The sequence below is a fragment of the Mastigoproctus giganteus genome, chromosome 6 (genome assembly GCF_048544385.1).
Source record: "Mastigoproctus giganteus isolate SK-2022 chromosome 6, ASM4854438v1, whole genome shotgun sequence".
In the NCBI taxonomy this organism is placed as follows: domain Eukaryota; kingdom Metazoa; phylum Arthropoda; class Arachnida; order Uropygi; family Thelyphonidae; genus Mastigoproctus; species Mastigoproctus giganteus.
The window spans coordinates 188,501,586-188,526,107 of record NC_143580.1 but is presented as its reverse complement, the minus strand read 5'-3'; the positions used below and the strand labels follow the sequence as shown (position 1 = coordinate 188,526,107).

Sequence of the window (24,522 nt, the reverse complement as noted above, 5' to 3'; positions counted from 1 at the left end):
CAGTTCCTGCAAACTAAATTACATAACTCATCAGAATGGATGCATAAAATGCAAGTCCATAACAGGCATTGTGTATTGGTGGAATGTCAAAGGAATGGTATAATACTTTGTCTTTTAGTCTTTATATTCATGAAAAATTAGTAAATAAACTATTTACTAAGTAAAGTGTCTTTGTGTTAAAAAAAAAAAATGGGGAAAAAAAGACTTTTTTTTTTTTCAGCTATAATGTGCTTCACTTATAACATGAGTATTAAAGTCGTTGCCTGACACCCGTGTTACATTGAGTTTGCAGTGTATTTTTATTTTGTCATTGATAACTGGGTGGCAAAAATATTTATGACACTTAATTATACTTTATGCTCCATTCTTGAGACATCTGATCCACACTAATATGACATGACACCAATGAGAAATCAACCGACGCACACTCCATGTGGTGGACTTAGTTTGTATTCAGCATAATTGCATGCTGTTTATCTCTGTTCAGTGTTGGTTACAAACTTTTATGCTGCACGTTTTTATATTTACATAATAGAATAATTATACGGTACATTAATAATGGCAGATAATAGTAAAAGTGAAAAGAGAAAGAAGAGCCGTCAGTCTCTTACATTAGATACCAAGGGTAAAATTATTAAATTGAATGATGATAATGTATGAAACAGTGAGATAGGTCGTAGGCTAAGCTTACCTCGCGCTATTGTTATTACTGTTCTTAAAAACAAAGAGAAAATTCTAAGTGAATTGAGAAGTGCTACACCAGTCAGTACAATAATTCGTAAACGTGACAATATTATTGCCGATAAAGAAAAACTTTTAATGGTGTGGACGGATTATCAAACTAGCCAGCATGTTCCCTTAAGCCAAGCGATCATCCAGAATAAGGCCCTAAGTCTCTTTGCCAACATGAAAGCCAAGAAGGGGGAGCAGTTGAGGATGCTGAATTTGCTGTTAGTATATGCTGGTTTAATAGATTTAAGCATAGGAGCAACCTCCATAACATTTAAGTTCAAGGTGAAGCAGCCATTGCAGATACAGAAGCTGCAGCTAATTTTCCTGATGAGATAGCCAAGATCATTAATGAGGGAGATTATTCTGAAATGCAGATTTTTAATGTTGATGAAACTGGCCTCTGCTACAAAAAAAATGCCTTCAAGAAATTTATAGCAAAGGAAGAGAAGTCAATGCTGGGATTTAAAGTAAAAAAAGATAGGCTAACCCTTTTTGTTAAGTTCCAATGCTGCAGGTGATTTTAAATTGGAGCCTGTGCTAATTTATCATTCAGAAAACCCAAGAGCTTTAAAGAATTACGCAAAAATGCAGTCTTCCTGTTTATTGGAATTCAAAAGCATGGGGTTACTGCATCACTTTTTGAAGAGTGGTTTTCAAATTACTTTGTGCCTGCAGTTAAGGAATATTGTACAGAAAAGAAAGTTCTCTTCAAAATTTTACTTCTTTTGGATAACGCACCTGCCCACCTTAAATCATTAGATGACCCAAATGTTCAAGTAATTTTCCCCCCTGGCAAATACTACTTCATTGTTTCAACCAATGGACCAAGGTATTTTGTTAAGGCTGTAGTTGCAATAGACAGTGAATCTGAAAGTACACCTAGAGCAAATGTAGTAAAAGAATTCTGGATCACATTGACCATTAGGGATGCATGAGATGAAGTGAAACAGTCAACACTTAAAAGGCATTTGGAAGAAGTTGTCCCCAGTTTATTACGGATGATTTTGAAGGATTTGAAAATCATGTTGAAGAGTTGACTACAAATATTGTAGACATGGCAAGGCAGTTAGAGCTAGAAGTGGAACCTAAAGGTGTTCCTGAACTATTTGGGTCACTTCACAGCCCCTAAGTAATGAAGATCTTCTAGAACTTTAAAAGCTTAGGAGGAATGAAGAGGATTCTCATCCTGAGGATGTATTGAATCCCATTCCTAAAGAACTAACTTGCATGAAACTTTCGAAAGCATTCAGGCTTTTAGAAGGAGCTATGCCCATTTTTGGAAAGGGAGATCCCAATTTTGAAAGAAGTTCCAAAGTAAATGCTGGTATTGTAGATCATTATGCCTGTTATAGAGAAATCTACAGAGAAAAGAAAAGAGCCACAATTGAAACTTCATTGGATTCCTATTTTCATAAAAGACCAGCATCCTCTCAAATCTTGGATAGGCCTACAAAAAGTCCATCCAAATCGCCTGCAAGGAAGCATTTAGCTGTAGATGAAGAAGATCCAGATGTAGAATTTGTGCCATCCCCTTCAGATTTGCTTCTTTAAATTTATACTGTACACTTAGTAATTGTATAGATAAAGTGAATGTATTGAGTTCATGCAGAAGCTGGTTTTTATCATTTGTTTTTTCAAAAGTAAGGTTTTAAAATGACCAATCCTCTAATCGTACTGCAACCTCCTACTTTTTAAATTTTCCTAGCTTTTACTCTTACTAATTTTTTCATCCCTTTAATGCTGCCAAACGTAGTGTTTGAAGGTCAAGTCTTTAGTAAATGCAGAGTGGAGGGACTTTCATTCACAGTTTTGTAAGTTGTTGCATTAATATTTAATTGCAGCATTAACAGTAAGTGCTTTGTTTAATTTTGTGCAACTTTTGAGCATCACATGCATCTGCGAGTGAAAAAATGTAGTGTTCCACTTTACGAAGATTTCTGCTTTGAGGCCCAGAACCTAACAGGTCGTAACTATGGGATACGCCTATATTCTTTAGGGAAAACATCTTCTGTATGTGTTACACCATAAACTTATTATAGTGGTACCCATAGATCAGAGGTTCCCAAACTTTCTCGGCACCCTTAGTGTCCCAGTAATTTTTTCATGGCATCCCTAGGCCAAAAGAAACAGTGGTTTTCGACCTTTTAATATAATATAATAATTTATTCTTTATATAGAGGTACTAAATTAAGATCATCACAAAATTAAAAAGATACAGTACAATGGATACCGTACACCTTTTTATAATGAAATAAATGTATAAATTTCAAAAAATAAAAAAATAAATAATAATAACTTTAAGTAACTTAAACCGAAATTACACGGCACCCTAAGAATGTTGTCATGACACCTCGGTTGAAAACCACTGCAATATATTCTGAGCCTTTGCCATTAGCCAATCAAACTAATAACTTCACTTTTAGCCTCAAAATCGATGATTTTTGTCCAACTTATATATGTATACATATATAAAATCCTTTATTGTCAAACATATAATACACTACAAGACAATACATGCCAAAAACCCCTTTACAGAACTACGGAGCTTAGAAAAAATCCACGTTATTCTTCTTCTACTTTGGCAATCAGTAATGTGATACTACTACTCTGGTACTCAGGATTCAGATCCCATAAGACAGAGTCAATTGCAACAGTTAATTAGCTCAAAAATATCATTTATGAAGTACTGGTTACACTTCTTTACTCTATGAAGTGGCGATCAAAGTATGGTACTAGCACATAGCTGATTTTGTGTTATCATTCAATTAACTGATCGAAGGAACACGGACTGTTGTCTCTGCCGTATTGATATTAACTGGTTTCTTCAATGTAGAAATTCTAAGATCAATTTAGTCTAGATTCCAAAACATCTCTCTTCTTGAATAAACATCAGCTCCTGATCATCAAGAATAAACATCTTGAATAAACATATTCAGCTCCCATCTGTGAACTGAATATATTGGATTCTCAAAGCTTCACTTTGTACTTTGTGTAAAAAATGTGGTACAGTATATACCGTGCGCCATTCTAAATAGTAAATATAGAGTTACACAGGGTAAGTGTAAGATTATATTCATAATGAGGTTTACAGTATAAAATAGCAATAAAAAAATTAAAATTAAAGGTGCAGTTAAAGTGAGAAACTTAGTTATTTTTCTGGCTTTGAGGCAATGGCATTAATCCTTTCAAGGGAAATCTCAGCATCATCATATGAAAATAATAAAATAGGAACAATAAAGATAAAGTAATAAACAATAAAGTAAAGCATGTAGTTAAAATGTGATTATCGTTTTCTTGCTCTTTCTCTACAGATTGGTGGTCCTCATTTTTAGGCTGTGCATACCCTCCTGTGATTCAACTGTCCGTTGCATAGGCACAAAAGTAGCAAATATTTGGAGGTTGGACCTACATCTACAAAATTTATTGAATTCACATTTTGAGACATTTTTTGGCTGGAATCTGCTATTTATAGATATTTTATGGCCAGTCCGTTGAAGTTTCATGATATATCTTTTCATTGGTAGGTGAAACAAAAACCAGTGGGATACATATATAGATTTAAGTTTCATGAATTTAAATTTCTTTCTTTATTTTATTTTTTTTTATTTATTTATAAACATGTGAATTTAAGTTTCATGAGTTTATAAATTTAAACTACACAGAAGACAGGATATGACAGGATACCTTTGGGCAGAATGTTTTAAGTAATTAGACTAAGTTAAGTTCCAAGGTGGCTGAAGTGCAGAGTATTCATTGTGGAACTGAATAGGCATTTTCTAACATTTGGAATAATATAAATGATTGGGGAATATTTTGTTTTTCTATTTATTTATTTTTCTGGCCAATTCAGAATAAGTTTACTTCTTTACATACTTTAGCTGTGATGATATTTTAGAGTGGATTTGATAGATTTTAGAGGTCTGTCAGGTTCCAAGAAGGGATAGTAAAAAGAATGAAGGTGACATTTTCACACTTATAAACGATGCATAGAACTAGGGAGCCTTAAATTTAAGTTGGGGGGGGGGATATAGATAGGAATGTGTGAGGGTTTCTTTTAGCCGTTTATTAACTGATTACTTGAATGGGTTATCTCCATGAGTAGACAGTGTGAAGGAATTCAAAGAGCTGTATCAATACCTGTGTGATCCAACTAACTTGAAACACTGGCTTTATTTTATTTATTTTTTTTTCTGGTGCAGCAAAATCCTGGGACTTCCTTGCCACTGTATGTAAAATTCAGATAGAATGTTCAAAAACTGGCAGCCACAGGACCTGGAAGCTGCTGGTATAAATCTAAACAACCATGAATTGTTGAATTGAATGTGAAAATCTGAATATGCACAGGTAAACTGAAAACTTATCTATAGTGTTGTTTGCCTACATTTTCCTGTTTATCAATGTGATTAACTTATTATTTGTGAATCTTGAAATTCACAAGCAAGAAACCCAGGCACAATGAAATTCCCAAGCCATTACTGACAAAATGACCTTGTAGCCAGAAACATATTCACACCAGTGGTACAAATAAGTTATTCTTAAAGTTCCGTAAATATAAGATGCCAAAATAGATGATAGGTGAGGACAGTTACATACAAGCATAGGACACATACATACAATCATATGATTCCGATTTGTATGTGCCTTCTTGTAATTGGCAAAAGCTGATTATGAGAAAGCACTAATGAAGACAGCCTAAAATGAGAGAGTTCTTTTCATATGTGAATACAAAAAAGACTGGAGTAAATCAAATAGGTTCCTTAATTGGTTATATTGGAAGGTCCATAGAAAGCCCAGGAAAAATGGCTGATGAATTAAACAGGTACTTCTCAATGATATTTACATTCAAAAGCAATCTCAAATCTCTTGGGAACATTAAGGAGTCAAATTGCCGTAAAATAAGTGATATAATGATTTCAGAGAAGAGTTTGCTTGAAAAGCTACTGAGATTAAAGGAAGTCAAGGCTCCAGAGGATGATGGTTATATTCAATTTTACTTAAAAAGGCAGTATGTCAGTGTATCAGATCATCAGAAATATTAATGGGAATGACATTACTCAAGAAAGATCCCCTAGGAATGGAGAAGTGCTAAAGATGATTGGGTCGAACTCACTGGTGGGCCAGTGAGTTCGACTTTTGTGATGGGGAAGTCATGGAGCCTGGTTAAATATGCAATTTAGGACCATCTCAACAAGGTTGGTATTTTGAATAATTCCCATCATTTGGTTACATTGGAAGGTCAATAGAAAGTCTTCCAAAGTCATGATTAAACAGTAGTAATTTACTATGATGATTAATATTGCAACTGTTGCATTCAGGTAACAATTTTGACATTATATACCTAGACTTCAGTAAATCTTTAAATACTCCCCTCCCCATATAAACTTGAAAACGTTAGAGGTACTGGTAAGATCTTATAACTCCAAGAGGGTTTTCATAAATGGCCAGTCTTCAGGGTGGACTTGTGTAACAATTGAGTCCCTCAGAGATTAGTGTTAATCCCCGTCCTATTTCTAATTTCCATAAATGATACTGATGAGTGTATCCAAGATACTATCAAAGTTTGCTGTTTTAAAGTTAGGAAAGGTAGCCAACAATTTGAGTCAGCTTGGGTCAGTTGTATATGTGTTCTAAAAAATGGTAATTAAAATTTAATATTTTTAAATATAAGGTTGTGCATTTGGGAATAAAAATTGGAGTCAAATATAAGCTAGGGGAAGAGGAGCTAAGTGATTGAACAAGAAAAAGATTTAGGCATTTTGATTCAATTTGACATGAAAATTTCTATGCAGTGTACATAGGTGCACAGAGGGTAAAATACTAAAATAGATTCAGTGATGTTCCACTAAAATTTAAAAAATAATAAAGTGCAATTTGTTATAAAACTACATTCTGTCAATTTTTCTTAATTGCAAGCATCTTGTTCCCATATTTTTGCAGACACACGTTAGTTTGTGCATGTACCTTTTTTAATTTATATATATATATATCTTGGTTTTTAAAAAAATGTAATATATCAACTGAAGCATCAATCAAAAATTATGTAAAGAACAGTTTTCTAAACATTTTAAACTATCAACTCACCCCTTTTGCTGTTTAAAAAAAATAGTTGAAGTATTTATTTTAAATTAATATAAATAAACAAATAAAATTTTTCTGAGTCATATCCTTTGAGTTCCTAGAAGTATACAGAGGTCAATGTACGTCGCCTCTTTTCTTATCCTGTCTAAAATTTTTGTATCAAATGTTGAATAATAAGACAGTATCTCTAGAAATTGTAAATTAAAGTACTGTACCGTAATTTCAATTTTTGCATTTAACATTATAAAATTTACACCAGAATAACCCTTCAAAACACATTAACTTTTGTGGTTATAAATTCTCTGTTCTTGAATCCTAAAATGGCTGTGACCACTTTAGTTTTCAGTATAAAATAGAAATATTCCACTGATGTGCAACTGAATAAATCACTAGAATAAATCTTTGAGTTCCTAGAAGTATACAGAGGTCAATGTACGTCGCCTCTTTTCTTATCCTGTCTAAAATTTTTGTATCAAATGTTGAATAATAAGACAGTATCTCTAGAAATTGTAAGACAGTATCTCTAGAAATTGTAACATTATAAAATTTACACCAGAATAACCCTTCAAAACACATTAACTTTTGTGGTTATAAATTCTCTGTTCTTGAATCCTAAAATGGCTGTGACCACTTTAGTTTTCAGTATAAAATAGAAATATTCCACTGATGTGCAACTGAATAAATCACTAGACAGTTACTTTCCATATTAAATAGTAGTGATCATTCCTATTTTAATAGGCATATGAATAGAAATAAACATATAGAAATGAATGGATGAATGTTTCATAAATAAAACAATATTATGCCAAGAATAACTATTTCACTCTCATATATATTTTTAACGTTAATTTACTTGACAGCTGTAAAATTCCCTTTCTTTCCATCTCATAAACAAACCTTTTAAATGATTCCATTGTTAGCAACTAGTGGTCAGTTTACAAAACAGCAGTTAGACTACTGTATTGTAAAACAATGCAGGATAAATTAACAGACTTAATATTATTACAGTTGAGTATTGAATAAATTTGAGATTGAACACAAAAATTATTAAAAATTTAACTTTCTATTTAATAATTATTTAATATTGAAATAGTCATTAATTAATTCCACAAAATATCACTCTGTTTATGTTCTATTGTTTTAGGTGTCTTAAATTACTTCAACTGCCATTTTACAATGCAATCCCCCCCCCCCCCCCCCAATTCATCTCAATTGATACATATTATGCAGCTAGATAAACTAAAAACAAGCTAACATTAATGTAGTGATTACTCATGTAAAATGGCAAATTTCCACATTTTCCTATTGGGGATAGTCAGATTTATCAGAATCTTGAAAAATGTTGAATAGAAAAAAAAAAAAAGGAATGGGGCCTGATGCAGCCAAGTGGTCAGGAGCATGAGTGCAGTAGCACACGCTCTTTGAGTGGACTGGGGTTCAAGCCTGTGATTGCTAAATACGATTAATGTTTGTATTGATAATTTATTGTAAACTCCTCTGACCTGGTGGCTGTGCTGGAGTATAAATAAGAACATTAAAAAAAAAAAACAGCTGAGCTTTGGTGCTGATTGATGAAAATTATGTTACTCTCACTGCACTGCATCCACCCAGATATAATTTTGCTTCTTACATCCTCATTAATTTAACAATTCTGCTGCATTGAACAAAAATGTCTGAGTTTCTTGTTCTGTGAAGCTCATTTTTATACCAAATTTTCTGTCCTTTTTGTTTCCTAAAATCATAATTCATTTTAATTTTTCTAATTCTCAAACCTTTTCTCTTCAAAACTTCGTCATATTTTTAGTTTTGAATATACTCCATTCTTGGTCTTGGCAAGTATTGCTACATTATGTGCAAAACATTAAACATTTTATTTTTTCCTGTACATCTTTTTGTTATTTCATCCAAACTAGTGAAGATTGGGCTCAAATCTGAACCCTAGTACAGTGTAAGTATTTCTCTTCACTGGAAATGCAAGTGTCCTTACATGAAAAAATACAGTAGGCTCCTCTTATTGAGATCATTTTGATAAAGCTTAATTGATAACAATAGCTAATGAAACAAGAATGAAGCTGATCAGTGTTGCTGATTGTTGCAAAGCAGAAATCTGTACCAAAAAAAAAAAAAAATTTGGAAATGAACAGAAAGAAAACACAAAAATCGAGCAATACAAAATATTTTAATTTGAATATCCACTGTTTTTGTTAAAGAGATCATCAATAAAAATGAAACTGTCACAATGTTTCTGGAAATCCATCAAACCAAATAAAAAAAATATTAAAATCAAGAACTGGAGGAGAGTTGATGCTCTACTGTAAAATAGTCAGGTTGGTAGGAGTACAGATAGAGTAACTAGACACACAGCATGTTGGAGTTCAGTAACAAGTCAGGATGCTGCACAATCACTTCCACTGCACATGTGTAAACTGCAAAAGGCAAAAAAGCGATGACAAAAACCGAAGCGCTGATTACAGTAAATATCACTTTTTTGATATACAGTGGAACTTCTCTATTACTAACTTCTATTTAACGAATTTCTGTATATTACGAATTTTTTCCCAAGGCATTGCACCTTGAAACGAAATTACGTGTAAAATTAACCCCATATAGCGAAGTATTAGTCTCTCTATAACGAATTTTTAAAGAAATTAGTAAAGGCATTTTTGAAGATTTTCAAGCATTTACTGATAAACAGCCGCTCATATATACCGCCTCCTTCCTTCCGAAATTGCGTATTAGCATCTGGAATTAAATAATCATCCTTTTAGTGAACACTTATGGCCATTGACGCTGGTAGGAGGGTCTTTGTTTCATTTTTGTTACAGTTATTAAACCAAATGGGTTTTCTTAAAAGTGGTCATAAACTTTTCAGTAAATAGGGTAGATCTGTAAATTGATGTTGGCTCAGGGGAAAACGAAATTCGCTGTGGTAAACCTTTAGCATGCTGCGGTGGCAATACATAGAATGCTACCATAGTCGGTTTTTAGTAACGCCTATTGAGTGACATTTGTTTCTCACCTCAACTGTACCGCGTGACCTTCATGTCAATCATTATATGATATGTCTGTTCTCGTCTAACTGGACTCCCAGTAGATGGTTTTCATGAATTTTTTTTTTTTTTTTGTTTTGTTTTTATTTCGTTCATCATCAATCACATAGGCTATATGCTCTTGTATTTTTTTTTTTTGAAAAGTAACATACAGTATATGTTAATCATAAATTTTCTTTCGTGTATATATGAATGAAAGCAGAATAAAAGAAATTCACAAAGTCGTATATTTCTTCAAAGTGAGTGATACTGTTGACTTGGCAAGCAAACGTCATTGAGTAGGTGGTACCTGTACTAACAATTCACTATATGGCCAGCGCAGCGAAGTTTGCAGTGTATGTATCGGCAAGAGCTGCAGTCCAGTAATTTTTACAATTGCGAAAACAATGTCGAAGAGAAAGTGTTTAAGTATTAATGATAAAGAAAAGATTGTTATGATATTGACCAGGGTTTTAAGAAAAAAGATGTTGCGGAGAAATATGGCAATCTGCAAAGCAGTTTATCTACGATTTTAAAAAAATCGAGAATCAATTTTAAATGCAATTGAAGGAGGAGCAGACAAGAAGCGAATTAAGTTGTGTATATACGAAGATGTTGATAGTTCTAAAATGGGTGCAAATGATATGTGAAAAGAATATCCAAATATCGGGCCTAATAAATAAGCAACAAGCTCTGAAATTTGCACAGTCCCTTGGACATACAGAATTTAATGCGAGCACTGGGTGGCTAGATAAATTTAAGAAGCGCCACAGAATTGTGGAAAAGGTTATTTGTGGAGAAAGTGTTAATGTAAGCGAAGAAGATTGCAAGAAGATTTGGGAAGAATATGAGCATAAGAATGTTTTTAATGCTAACGAAATGGGTTTATTCTTTAAATGTTTACCGAATAGAACACTTGCTTTTAAGGATGATAAATGTTTTGGCAGAAAACAAAGCAAAGAAAGAATCACTGTGCTAGTTGGAGCAAATATGATAGGAAGTGAAAAATTGACTTTTAGTCATTGGAATATCAAAAAACCCAAGATGTTTTAGAGGCACAAAATCTTTGGAAGTTGACTACACCTTTTAATAAAAAAGCATGGATGACAAGTGATATTTTTGAAGAATGGATATTAAAACTAGACAAGCGTATAACAAAAGAAAAAAGGAAAATCGTGTTGGTAACTGTCCGGCACATCCTGCCAGTATTTCTGCCAAACTTAAAAGTGCAAAGTTGTTTTTACCACCAAACGTGACATCAAAACTCCAGCCAATGGACCAAGGCATTATTAAAAATTTTAAATTTCATTATCAAAAGAGAATAATAATGAAGATTGTCAATGCGTTATCAGAAAATAGAAACTTGGCAGTTAAAATTAACCTTAGAGATTGCATCTCTGAACTGGCAAAAGTTTGGACAAATGATGTCACTGAATACACTATTCAAAATTGTTTTTCGAAAGCGGGATTTGCATTGAATACAGAAGTCGAACAACGACTGGACGTACAAGATGAACTGCCCCTTTCACAACTGAAAAACTTTTGGACATTATTAGAATTGTCTGGAAACATCGAAAATGAAATAACACTGGATAGTTATGTTTATGTAGATCACAGCAGAACATCCAAATGAAAATGAAATACTGCTGAACAGTGTTAGACGCGACCATGATCACGAAGAAATTAACAACGATGCTGAAGAGACTCATCAGAACAGCCCATAGAAAAGCCAACTCGCGAAGAAATGATTAATGCTTTTAAAACAGTTCGTATGGGTCTACAGTTTTGTGAAAATGTTCCTGATAATGTTTTTAATGCTCTGAATAAATGTGAGGTTTTCTTTGAGAATCAGACAATTTTTTAATTGTACTGTGCAAACGAAAATTACAGCTTTTTTTTTTAATTTGTGATACTTACTGGCGAAAATTGTGTAAACGTAATTTAAATAAGTATGTTTTTGAAATAAAATGCATCAAAAATAAATGTAGATTCGTTTTCATTCTCTAATTAGATAATTTCTAATAAAAAAGATATTCTCTGTATAATGAATTTTTTCACCGGATTTATCGAATTCGTTATAGGGAAGTTCGACTGTATTTGTATATATCCGATCAGGATGTCATAAAAGTGATAAACTTACAAGAATGAAAACATTATCCATTATCGCAATAAACTCCATGCACTGTATATAAAAATATACACTGCCAGTAAATATTAGAAAATTGACATCCCAACATGTGGTTGCCACTGAATCTAAATAGAATAACCTATCACTATTTGCTGCTGTCATTGCCACTAAAGGAAGACCCAAAGCTAAGTACTGCGTTGACTAAGATTTTGGTAGAGCAGTAAATCTCTGTGATATTTTTAGAGCAATTTAAAAAGATTAAAAAAAAAAAAATATATATATATATATATATATATAGAAACAGACTGATATCTCATTATGTTGTATAGGGTGATGGACCCAAGTTGGTACGTGAACTTTTCAGAGTTGCAGAAGAACATGCTCCATCTATTGTATTCATTGATGAAATTGATGCTGTTGGCACAAAAAGGTAAATGTTTTTTTCTGGTAAGTTAAAACTTTTGTGTGTGCACTAAAGCCTCATTAATTTGATTAATTCATAGTAGTAGGCAGTACTTACAACAATTATTAGTCAAATGACTGACAGTGCAGTTAACACTTAGGATAACTCAGGGTATAGCAAGAATTTCAGTGACCTTATACTGAAATTGCACGAACGTCTAGTTAATGGAAAGAGACATGGTAGTGAACTTTTTGTTGTTTTTTTCTGCTACTTAATGCATATAATTATTCAGTTGACTGAAATTCATAAAAGTGATAAGTAATTACATGCAGTATTTTCAAAATCAGAATATTATCCAGAAAAAACAAGCCAAGATATCGAAGCATTTTCTGGTCATTTTAAATGTTGTTACTCCCACAGGCACAACCATTCTTTGTGTGTTATCTCTGTGTTTAAAAGAGAAAAAGACAATACGTCAGTTCTCGTATAGCACAATAGTTGTTTTCCTAGAAACCGCCGTGCAATGCAAAATCGTGCAATATAAATAACAGGCCCTATGGGAAAAACAGGGTTAGGTGCCGACCACCCAAGATCGAACACACATTTGTAACCAAAACGTTACCAAACAATAAATAATCGTAATAAAATACTTATGTATTTTACTACGACTATTACATAAGAAAATATTGCTAATGCTTTTGCTTCTATCATAAGCAAACTTGTTTTTTTTGTTTGATTTTCTATCCAAACAGATGACAGCCGTTCCATCTCTTCCAATTCTTTGTGTCTTGATCTAATGGCTTTTAATTACACTTTGAGTTGTTCCTGCTATGAAAGTTGTTTTTATTTTCTCTGCATAATTTCTAATTCTCGGCATTGCCTCATTTAGGCCAGTAGCACGTGCAATATCACATGGTCTTAATTTCGCTCAAAGTGTTTCAAAATTTCATATTTTTTCTCTATCAACAGAGGCAGACTGGCCATAAGCCTTACCGGGAATACCCCAGTGGGCCGGAGGCCAGAAGAGGATGGAGGCCGGTGTGATTTTGGCCATAAACGCTAGTATGAGGCCGCTACAAATTTTCCCGGATAAGAATTTTTGACCCAGTCTGCCTCTATTTATCGATATTGCTTTTCTTTTTCTCTCTGCATCTGTAGTGTCTTCACCAGGGTGCTTTCTTTTGACACCTTTTAAGTATTTTACTCATTTTTAGGGAATAAAGCACAATTACAAAATGAGGAGGCATGCTTGATACACATAAACAAAGCTGCGCGTATGTAGCAACTGAGTAAACAACACCATAAAGGCAGAGACACACTAACACCTCACTAGCTCACATTTTACTAAAACACATTTCTGGGGGTTACTACCGTAAAACAATAAAAACTATTTCCAGCTGCGTTTCTGCTAGCGGAATCTGTTATAAGCTGGTAGTAAACTCTATCTAATTGCATTTGCAATAATACCGATAGCTGGAATTGTGTGGGTTTTTACGTTATTATGGCGAAAAGCATTTCCCCTTCACTGATATAAAAAAACATAAATACATTTTCAGAATCTTCTCTTCATTGCTATCGTGTTGCGTTCAGTTGGGGTGATTCCGCATTTGACTGCCATTTCTTGTAAACACAAAGGCGAATCATGCATAAGCAAATTCGGTTCATGTTATATATGATATCGTACCCCTATTTATAAATTGTGTATGATCAAATTCACATAGTGTAAACACGTGTTATACAAGGACTGACTGTACACATAAAGAAATACCAAAATTCTAACAACAACAACAAAAAAAAAAATAAAATAAAATAAAAAATAATGGTTGATTATGAGAATCAGAGAGAGAATTGTTTCACAACAAAGGTTGATTCAGAAAAAAAAGTTGTTTCTTTCAGTACAGTACAGACATTAGCTGCACACTGCCTGCACTGTATTGAGTATGTGTATGCATTGAAAATATATTGGACAATGTTAAAATCAGGGTACCCTTGCATATAGCATTGTTTCCCAATCTATGCCCCAGGGACTTGACAATAAAACAGAGATGCTCTTGTGGTAGGCAACAATTGTATTAACAGTGATGGGAAATGCAGGCATATCTATAACTCTTACTTAAAATATGTAGTACAACTACACATGTTAAGTATAACTAAATATCATCATATTTAAATATATTTAAATACAATACTTATTAATATATTATATAATTCAATATTTTTTGTGGTCTGGGGCTAAAGTACAAAAGTAGTGCATATCTGAAAAAGGTGAAATACTGAGTATGATATGTACATTGTATGTTATGTGTAAATCAACCTCAATACACTACAAGTTATGGGAAATTTTAATGAATCAAAACTTTTAGTTCCACTCTCATCAGAACAGGATGCTGATCCATGAATTGGCATATGTTTCTTAACAAATTCACAACAGCAACTACTGTGTATCCCCTACACATTCCAGTAACTAAATTTAGGTATGGCATTACCTTTCTTGTGGCAGAAAGTAATGTACCTCTTGGAATTGATGCAACATCTTTCCAAATGGTATAAATGTTGATTTACCTCTATAATCAAAATCAATTGGTGTTAACTCTGGGAATCATGGGAGGTGGCATTCATGGAGAGTTTTCTAAGTAGATGGTTTTTGGTAAAGGTTGATATGAGTAATTAATTTATTCATGCCAGCTTATTGCAGTATCCACTAATACATGAATGTTATGGTGTAAAAAGTGGTCATAGGTCAGCAAAATATTGATGATCTATGACAAAATATTGACGACCTATGCACCAGCACTTTGACTGCCTACTTCACAATGTTTGCATGCCAATAAGACCCTTTAACTAATTTTGTTTTTCAGACAATTAAAGGATAATTTCATAAAAAATAAGGAGGTGCAAAGTTATAACTGTTTTTTTTTTTTTTTCTTTAATAAAAAAAATTACTGCTTAGTTATCTTTCTAAATGTTGACTAATACATTTAACTTGTATTCCAAGATCCAAAGTCAAAGGTTTTTAAATTTTGCTATGTGATTTTCTTTTATTCTCACATGCAAGATTTTCAAAGTTGGAACTAAAGGTCATTAAACAGTCTAACACTGGCCAACATGATTTTTATCTCCACTATCAATTTTTATGCATAGATTTCAAAAATAATTCATAACATTTCCTATCATGTCACAATTTCTACCTATACAAAGTTTTGTGTTTACCCATAATATATATTATTACAATTTAGGCAAGTAGATGTGACACTTTCTGTTTTTTTTTAAAATGTTTGCATGTGCTCTCAGATGGAGTAATGTTGTGGAGGATTAACACGTTGAACCTGTCTGTGCTCCCACACCTCTCTCTTTCAGTAACAAAAAGACAGTTATGAGAATAAGTGTACAGCTTATCTGCATATCTATTACATATTTTTTGTTTCTTCTGTATTTCCATTGGCATATTGTTAAAATGTTTAAGCAAAAGCAAAGGAAGTGTCAGAATCACTCTGACAATGTGCAGACAGTTTACAAGAAAAACTCATAGAAAGAAAACCTATAGGATTATTAAACATACATATACTTTGTACTTTGGTTTCAAGTTGATGATCAGAGCAAATTTTAGGCTCCACATATGTGCTGTATATTACCTGTACCAAAATCTGAGGACATGACTAACTGGGAAAATTAAAAGTACATCTTTTGCTGCTCCATGCTGTGGTGAGAACCATGTTGAAGATTGCTGATCTTTTTGTAATGCAGAAACAGCAATTATCAACATGGTTCTCATGCTTTTTCTGGACACTGCTGATCTTTTTGTAATGCAGGAATAGCAGTATCCTGAAAAAGCAAGCATAGCATCAAATATTCTAACACATCATTTGCAATAAGGCCTGTTCACATAATGAAGATCTGCCGATATCAGATCTCCCCCAAAATCATGGGATAAAGGAAGCAGTGATGAATATAGCAAGGGTTCTTTCTTGTGTTGCAGACTTTACTCAACTGTTCACTTCAATATATTTGGACTACCAACCAAAAAATGATAATGCCCACACATATTTAAGCAAGAAGAGTTGAATGACTTAGTTTATGATTTAAACTTATTTAAAGAGCAAGCAGAACCCTTTGGTTCTAGGTTACAACAGTGTGGAAGTTACTTGAAGTAGGAACTAAAATTACAGAGTATCAAAAAGGTCACAAAAAATTTTGTTATGGGAATACTGTTTCTGTAAAGATATTAGTGGCTTTCTGAATGAACTGGGCATTAAACAGTTTTGATGCCTCAAAATAAAGTTTAAAAATCAGTTTTGCTCCACAATGAAAATACATTCCATCATATCCTATACTTCATGCTGTTGGCTTGAAGAAAGATATGAAAGTATGTCCAAGTTCCTGAGTGTAATAAAGTACCATGACTGCTTGGAATTTCTGTGGTGATCTTAAGGTAAATTGGATTGGTCTACAGGTTTTGCAAAATACTGTTGTTTTCTATGTTTGTAGGACAGTCATGTAACAAAAATATCTTGTGCAGCAGTGGAAAAAAGAGAAATAATAAGAATTATGTTCCAGTGGTTGAACTAAAAAATGTTACTCTTTTGCCCTTAAATATAAAGTTTGAATTAATGAAGAATTTTGTTAAGGGTCTGGCTAATGAAGGAGGTGGATTCTGCTACCTAAAGGAATTTTCAATGGATGCCAAATAAAGAAATCTCTCAAAGATGATGTATTTGAAACTAAGCTATAGGATACTGAACTAGCAGCTTGGCAATCATTTAAAGCAGTTGTGAATGAATTTCTTGAAAGAAGATAATTATGAATCACTGGTACTAACTTTTCTGCAATGTTATAAAGAAATGGGCTGCCAAAATGTCTTTTAAAAATTAATTTTGTTTTTTTCCTCAAAATTTGGGAGATATAAGTGATAAACAAGAGGAACACTTTCATCAGGACATAATCTAAATAGAAAAGTGGAACCAAGGTCACTGGGATACTGCCATGATGGGAAATTATTGATGGTTTCTTAAAAGGAAAAGTAAAATGGACTGAAAGAAAACCTCTGAGTGGCAAAGATTTTTAAGAAAATAGAATGTATGTCGTCTCCCTCCTCCATTATGAAAACACCAAGCCAAGAGGTATTAAAACCTGTAATACTTAGAACTTGCATAGGTTGGGAAGATGAAAGAAGATACTTGTTCACATCAAAATTATAATCTACAGAAATTCTGTAGATTATAATTTTCAGGAAATACATATGAAGGGAAGTTGTTCTTGAAAACAGAAGTTAAAAGAATACATGAGGAAGAAGAAAAATTGGTTGTGTGAGTTTAGAGTTGGGTAGTAAAAGGATGCTAACTGATTTTGGCATGTGTTTGAACTGGTTTGGAAGAGAGAGAGACAGAGAGAGAGAGAGGGGGGGGGGAATTACAGAAGTCAGTTCAGCAGAAGAGTGCCCATGAAAGAGTCTATAGAAAAGGCATGCAGCAGAAACAAAACATCTATGAAACAGAGTGGAGTTTGTTAGAGATGGGTCATTAATTAACCCAAGTGCTCTCGTTTGAATGGAATCTAGAAGCCTGAGAGAGATTTTTGGAGCACTGCCCCAGATGGGGGTAATGTTCTGTGGTAGGTTGGATTTCTGATTTTTACAAAGTGAGTAGCTGTTTGGAAGAAAAGTAATGCTGAGAGTGAAAGCAAACCCAGTTTTTTTTAGATATAGAGGAAGCAATATCTGTGACGTGTTTGTGCCAAGACAGATTAGAAGTTGAGGGTAATTCCTAATAGAGATATGTGATCTTGTCTAGAAATCTGAGAGAGAGAGAGAAATTGTAAGATATAAGACAGGATTGAGTTTTAGAATGATTGAAATCAACTTAGTTATCTTTGCTTCACTGGAGAATTACCTGAGGATCAGCATTTAAAGAATGGGTAGTGGACATTCAAGAAGTTGAAGCTATTTAAGCAGGGCAAGGTTTCTCAAATTGGAAGGTGGAATGCAATGTGCTATCATCAGCAGAACTGTGAATAGGATTTACAGTCAGTGGAAGGTCATTAATATACAATAGGAAAAGAGTAGGAGAAATAACTGAACCCTGGGGAACACTTTCATTAGTGGAGAAGTTAGAAGAGAGCTACCATCACCCACAGTGAACAATCAGAAAAAAACTGGATACCCAATTACAAAAAACAGTTGCCAAACCATAAGATTTCCTTATTTAGAAGACTTTTATTCCAGGCACTATTTCAAAAGCCTTTGAAATGTCAAGTGCAACTGTTTGAGTTTCACCAAACCTTTCTACTGAATTTGTCCCTAGATGGATAATGTAATACCAAGAGCAATCAAGGCTCATTATGTTCTATGGCTAAATTTGATTAAAATTTTCACAAGAATTACCTCTATTTTTCTTCATAGGAATGCTTTTCTTCCAAACTCTCCTTGTTTATATGCAAATTGGATTAAAATAATTAAAAGTATATTACCGTATATTTATACATTCGTGATTTTTAACGATGTTTAATTTTTAAAAAACTTTGACACAATGTATTCAATTTCTTAAGGTTGTGAGGTGTGTTGGATGGATCTGGGGTCAGTTGGGGACTAATGTGATTCCGGGGAAGTCTGAACATTCAGTAGCTTGGAGAATTGAATGCATTTAGCAGATTTTAATGTAGTATATTTTTAATTATTTTAATCTGATTTGTGTATAAACGAGAGTTTGTGAGAAAGGCATTCCTACGAAGAAATATAGAGGTAACCTTTGAAATTTTTAATTTAAGTCAGTATATCACCAACAGATTGACACTGATGGAATTCGTACTGGCAATCATTGACCACATGGAAGGTTTCTAGATAGTTTAAGATTTGATGGTTAATAGATTTCTCCATTACTTTTGAAAGAGTAGAAATAAGTGCAGTGGATGATAATTGGATGTAGGGATTTGTCACCCTTTTTAGGAACTGGCCAGATGCAATTTCCAAGCAAAAGAAAAAGTACCTGTAGAATAAGAAGGTGAAAAAAGGTGACACAGAACAAGTGGAGAAACACTATCAGGACCTGGCACTTTGTTGACTTAAATTCTACTGACATCCTTTTGATGAAAGATCACAGGGGGTATTGAATGGAATATACTGGGAATGGTAGGAGGTGGTTTACCAAGATCATCAATACATGAGTTAGAAGAAAAGTAGGATGCTAGCAAGTCAGCTTTATCTTTGGCTGAAATGGCAATAGAACCATCTGGTCTTGACAGAACTGGGAACAGAGATGGGCAAAAGTTTCAGCCAATAGCTTTGGCAAGAGACCAGAATGCTCAACTACCATTTGGACAAGAAGCAAGTTTTATAGTCTTGCCTGTTCAAGACCTAGTTTGGACTGATTAATAAATGCTTGGCGTGTGGAATAAAGGATTTCATCACTACAAGAATAATTTCACTAACATGATCTGAGCAAATGTTGACATCAGATTTGAAACAGTAACCTGACCAAGAAAAAGGAGAAAAGAAATCTTGCAGATCATCCAGTGTATTATATATTTAATTATGTACAGTATTTTAAAAAAGACTTGTTTTAAGATAGCATATGTATTATTGTATGATATATGAAATTGGTCATTCATTAAATTAATAAAATTTCAGTATGTCTTTTAAAAAAAATTAAAATTTTTGTCTAGTGTAGTTAATGCAGTTTAAAAGGGGAGGAAAGTAAGTAATACTAATAATATTGGTGTTATAAACACTGAAAATTGGGTAACACAGAAAGCCAACTGCACACAGCTTGTTCTTTTCAACAGCTTGCCTTCATTTAATCCACTAGGTATTCTAAATCTTGACTATGTTTTTTATTTTTTTTAATTAAAACTACAGTTCGTTCAAATTAATTTTACACTTTAAGTGCCCACAACAATATATCAAGCAACAATCTTCCTTTTAAGAGGTTTGCAGAAGTAATACATGGCATTTCAAAATGTGCAGGTGTTTGATCAGCGTTTCTCAACCTTTAGTAGGCCCCGGAATACCACTAAGTATTCCCCAATTTAAGATCACAGAACAAATATGTATTATTACTTTTTTTTTACTGTATGTAAGTATTGAAGTAGCATAAAAATGATCCAGAAAATAAACTAAATAAGATCCCACTCATATTTACAGATACAATACTTGAAATAAATTATGAAAAATTTATTTTTCAGCATGGTATAAATGAGTTTCTACAGTTATAACTTGCTTCACTTTGTAATCCTGAATTTCTGGAAGTCAAACTCCAACTCGGTGCCATGCCACATATGCAAGAGACTTGAAAAATGTTAAGTAATTTGGGTGGCAGCAAATTTATGAAGCTTTAAAATAATATTATGTAGTTATACTTAATTTTCTTTTGTTCCAACTTTGTGCTGATGTATTATTAATCCAATATGTTAACAAAATTAATTTTGGCTAACTGTTAAGCTTTATTTTTAAAATACTTTCTTTATAGTTGTCTACACTCTCCAACCAGTGCCTTCAGAATGTTTCATCATTTTAGTCACTGTTGTTAGTAGTTCTGCTATCTTTGAGACAGAACACATATAAAAATATAATAAATAGGGGTATTATGGTTTTTTAACTTAAGTCAAATTAACATTATATAGTGGATCATCCCTGAAAATATTTGTTTATCAATATAAAGAAAATATTGATGATTCAGAAAAAGTAAAATAGGTTCTGGTTTCTACCCTTGATTAGTCCAGTGTTTTAAGATTTTTCTTGCTTTAAATGAAGTTTAACCAGAATGGTTGGAAAGTTATATACTTCAGTGGATCTGAGCAAAAAAAAAAAAAAAAGAATATTTGCCACTGATATTTTGAATGAAAATTTTTCATGTAATGGATATTGGAAGAGGTGAAGAAAGAAAGAAAGAAAGTGGTATTTTCCTATAAGTACAGAGGTAAGAATTAATTTCTAAGTTGGATGCACACACACAGTTGAACATAAATAAAACTGAAGAATCAGAATCTACTTAAAGCGGATTTATGTGTGAACAAGACAAATTGGGATTAATGGCAATACCAAAAGTATTCTTAAGGGGAATTTACGTCTGTTAAATGAATGCCTGATATACCTTACTCAGGCATTAAATTATTAACTTTTAAGAAAAAATATGTGCACTACTATAAGTTATATTAAGATCACATTATTTAAGCAATTTTTTGTAAATATACATTTTTTTTGCCTTTAGTCACAGGAGTTGATTAAATAAATTCAAGGAAGAAATAGACTAAGTTTTGGAGCGAATGGTTGGGTGAAATGGGTAGTGTTTTTTTTTTTTTTTTTTTTTTTTTGGCTGATGCTGTATAAGCTTGTTTTCTTGCATCAATGTCTCTACTAATGCTAATTTCAAGTGAATTAGAAATGAAATATCCATTATTAATGCATTTTAACTTTTGTGGTTGTCTGTTTATTTCAGAGAGACATTGTAAATAGTAAAGTTTTTTAGATAAGGAAGCAGGTGTTTTTTGATGTGGGCTTTGGGAAAAACAAAACTGTTCAGTGCACTCATGCTGAATATGCAATTTGGAATAACTGTGGGTGGTTGAATAAAGGTTTTAATTCCAGAAAGACATATTTATGCACATGCAAAAGCTCGGCCCACAACAGGATATATGAATGTTGATTATACAAACATGATAATTGTTATTAACAACCATCTGTTAGGTAGATAAACATTTGAAATAAACTAAATCAGACAAGTAATTAATCAGATTTATGGCATTGCATTTGTGTTTTTTTTTTTTTTTTTGAATTAATTTTATTTCTGTGCATCACAATCAACCATAATATGCTTTGTGATTGACCTGTAGAACATGTTGGATATTTGCCATCCCTCTCTTAAAAGAATTCAATTCCATAAAAAAAAAATGCACAACTTTATGAAGAACACTGCCATTTATTTGTGCATATTAGTATTCACTGTATAAAATATCAATAGATACTTTGGGATCAAAACGAATAGAGAGTTTATATACCATTTGTTGCTAATATTTTAATTTTTTGTACACTTTAAGGTATGATTCTAATTCGGGTGGAGAGCGTGAGATACAGAGAACAATGTTGGAACTTTTGAATCAACTTGATGGATTTGATTCTCGAGGTGATGTAAAAGTTAGTATCCCATCTACATTTATTGCTCATTTATAATATATATGATTTCATTTATGTTTTATAATTCATACAAATCAAGGTAAATACAGTCAGTCCTCCTATAACATGTGTTTACACTACACAAATTCGATCATACACTATTTATAAATAGGGGAACAATGTCGCATATAACACGAACGTACCGTATTTCCCCAAGTATAAGATGCACCTTAATTTTGGGGCCCGGAATTTGAAAAAAAAATGTATTACATAAAGTTATTGAACTCAAGTTCTATTCATCCTAAAATTCATACAACTCCTCATCACTGTCAAAACTCCCATCCATTAGCTTGTCCTCATCTGTGTCTGATGACGAATCACTGTCTTCATATATTGCCTCGTCCTCAGTTCCATCTATGGCATTTGAAATGCCACACTTCTTAAATGACTTGACAGCGATCTCAATCTCCATATTTTATCCCAGGATCTTTTCACCCAAATACAAACTTCTCCTATAGTTGGTTTCTTCACTCTTCCTGCTGGTTTGAGAAGACTTTATCCATTGGTTCCATTCATTTCTCATGGCAGCTTTGAAGGGTTTGTTAATGCTGACATCAAGTGGTTGGAGCTGGGATGTCTAGCCTCCAGGTATGACGGCAAGTTTTGTTTTTTGCTCTGCAGCAATCTTCTTTGTGTTTTTTGTTATGTGTGCCCTGAACTGATCAAGCACCAATAGGGCAGGTTTGCATAAGAGCCCACCTGTAACTTATGTTCAGCAGCACAATTTCCATTCACTTTTGCAAACTGGATCACTTTTAACTTGAATTCAGCACTGTGCAAAAATCTTTTCTGAGCTATTTCTGGGCAGAACGTGGCAAAACGTAACCTAATATACCGGTAACAAGTGCGAAACAATGACTGCAAAGACAACAAGCGGGAAATGCAAGTAAAAAAAAAATCTACAACCACTGTATAAGACGCACCCAGTTTTTAGTGCGTCTTATACATGGGGAAATACGGTAATTCGCTTATGCACGATTTGCCTTTGTGTTTACAAGAAATGGTAGTCGAATGCAGCGGAATCACCCCAGCTGAACACAACACTGTAGGAATCAAGAGAAAATTCCCTGAAAATTTATTTGTTTTTATGATTTCGTGGAAGGGGAAACACATTTAACATAATAACATAAAAATCCACAGAATTCCAGCTATCGGTATTATCACAAATGTAATTTAGATTGACTTTTGCCACCTATTTATAACAGACTCCACTAGCAGGAACCACCAATAAATCGGAAACTGCAAATTGTTTTTATTGTTTTATGGTAGTGACCTCCAGAAATGTGCTTTAGTAAAACGTAAGCATGTAATAGGTGAGAATAGTGTGTTTCTGCTTTTACTGCATTGTTTATTCAGTTTCTACATGGGCTCTGTGTCGGTTATTCAGTTGCTACTACTTGTTCGCTGTGCGTTTATTAATATCAAGCTTGCCTCCTCATTTTTGTTCATTTTATAATTGTGCTCTATTCTCAAAAAAATGAGTAAAATACTTGAAAAAAGTGTGAAAAGGAAACGTTTTGGTGAAAATACTTCGAGAGAAAATGAAATTGCGAAACACTTTGACCGGAATGAAAGAACATGCAATATTGTGCGTGCTGCAGGCCTAAATGAGGGAATGGTGAGAACAATTAGAAAGAATGCAGAAAAAATAAAAGCAACTTTCATAGCAGGAACAACACAAAGTTTAACAAAATCAGTTAGATCAGTGGTCTCAAACTCAAATTGCATGCGGGCCGAATGCACGATCTGAAAGCAGCTGATGGGCCGGAATTCTTTTTTAACAAAACGAGAGTGAATATATATTGCACCGTACTTACCCATACATTAGGGGAAAGTATGGTAAAAAGGGATACCACCCCTTTATAACCTGGTGTACGCATGTGTGTGTGTTGCGTGTAAGTTTATAATAAGTTTGGAAATTCTCTTTCTCAACCTATTCTCTTTCTTTTGTTTATTAAATTTTTCTTCGACACATACAGAAAAAATACATGTT

The 24,522-nt window shown here is 33.2% G+C and overlaps 1 protein-coding gene across 3 annotated transcripts in view; it reads left to right on the top strand.

Moving 5' to 3' along the window:
- The window catches only part of Rpt2 (26S proteasome regulatory subunit Rpt2), a 213,944-nt gene that overhangs the window by 175,163 nt on the left and 14,259 nt on the right, over positions 1–24,522 (top strand). For all 3 annotated transcript variants that reach the window (XM_090376630.1, XM_090376629.1, XM_090376628.1), the window contains exons 9-10: positions 12,297–12,397; positions 22,394–22,490. In XM_090376630.1, the coding sequence (XP_090232756.1) occupies positions 12,297–12,397; positions 22,394–22,490 (198 nt within the window). The remainder of the gene's footprint in view (positions 1–12,296; positions 12,398–22,393; positions 22,491–24,522) is intronic.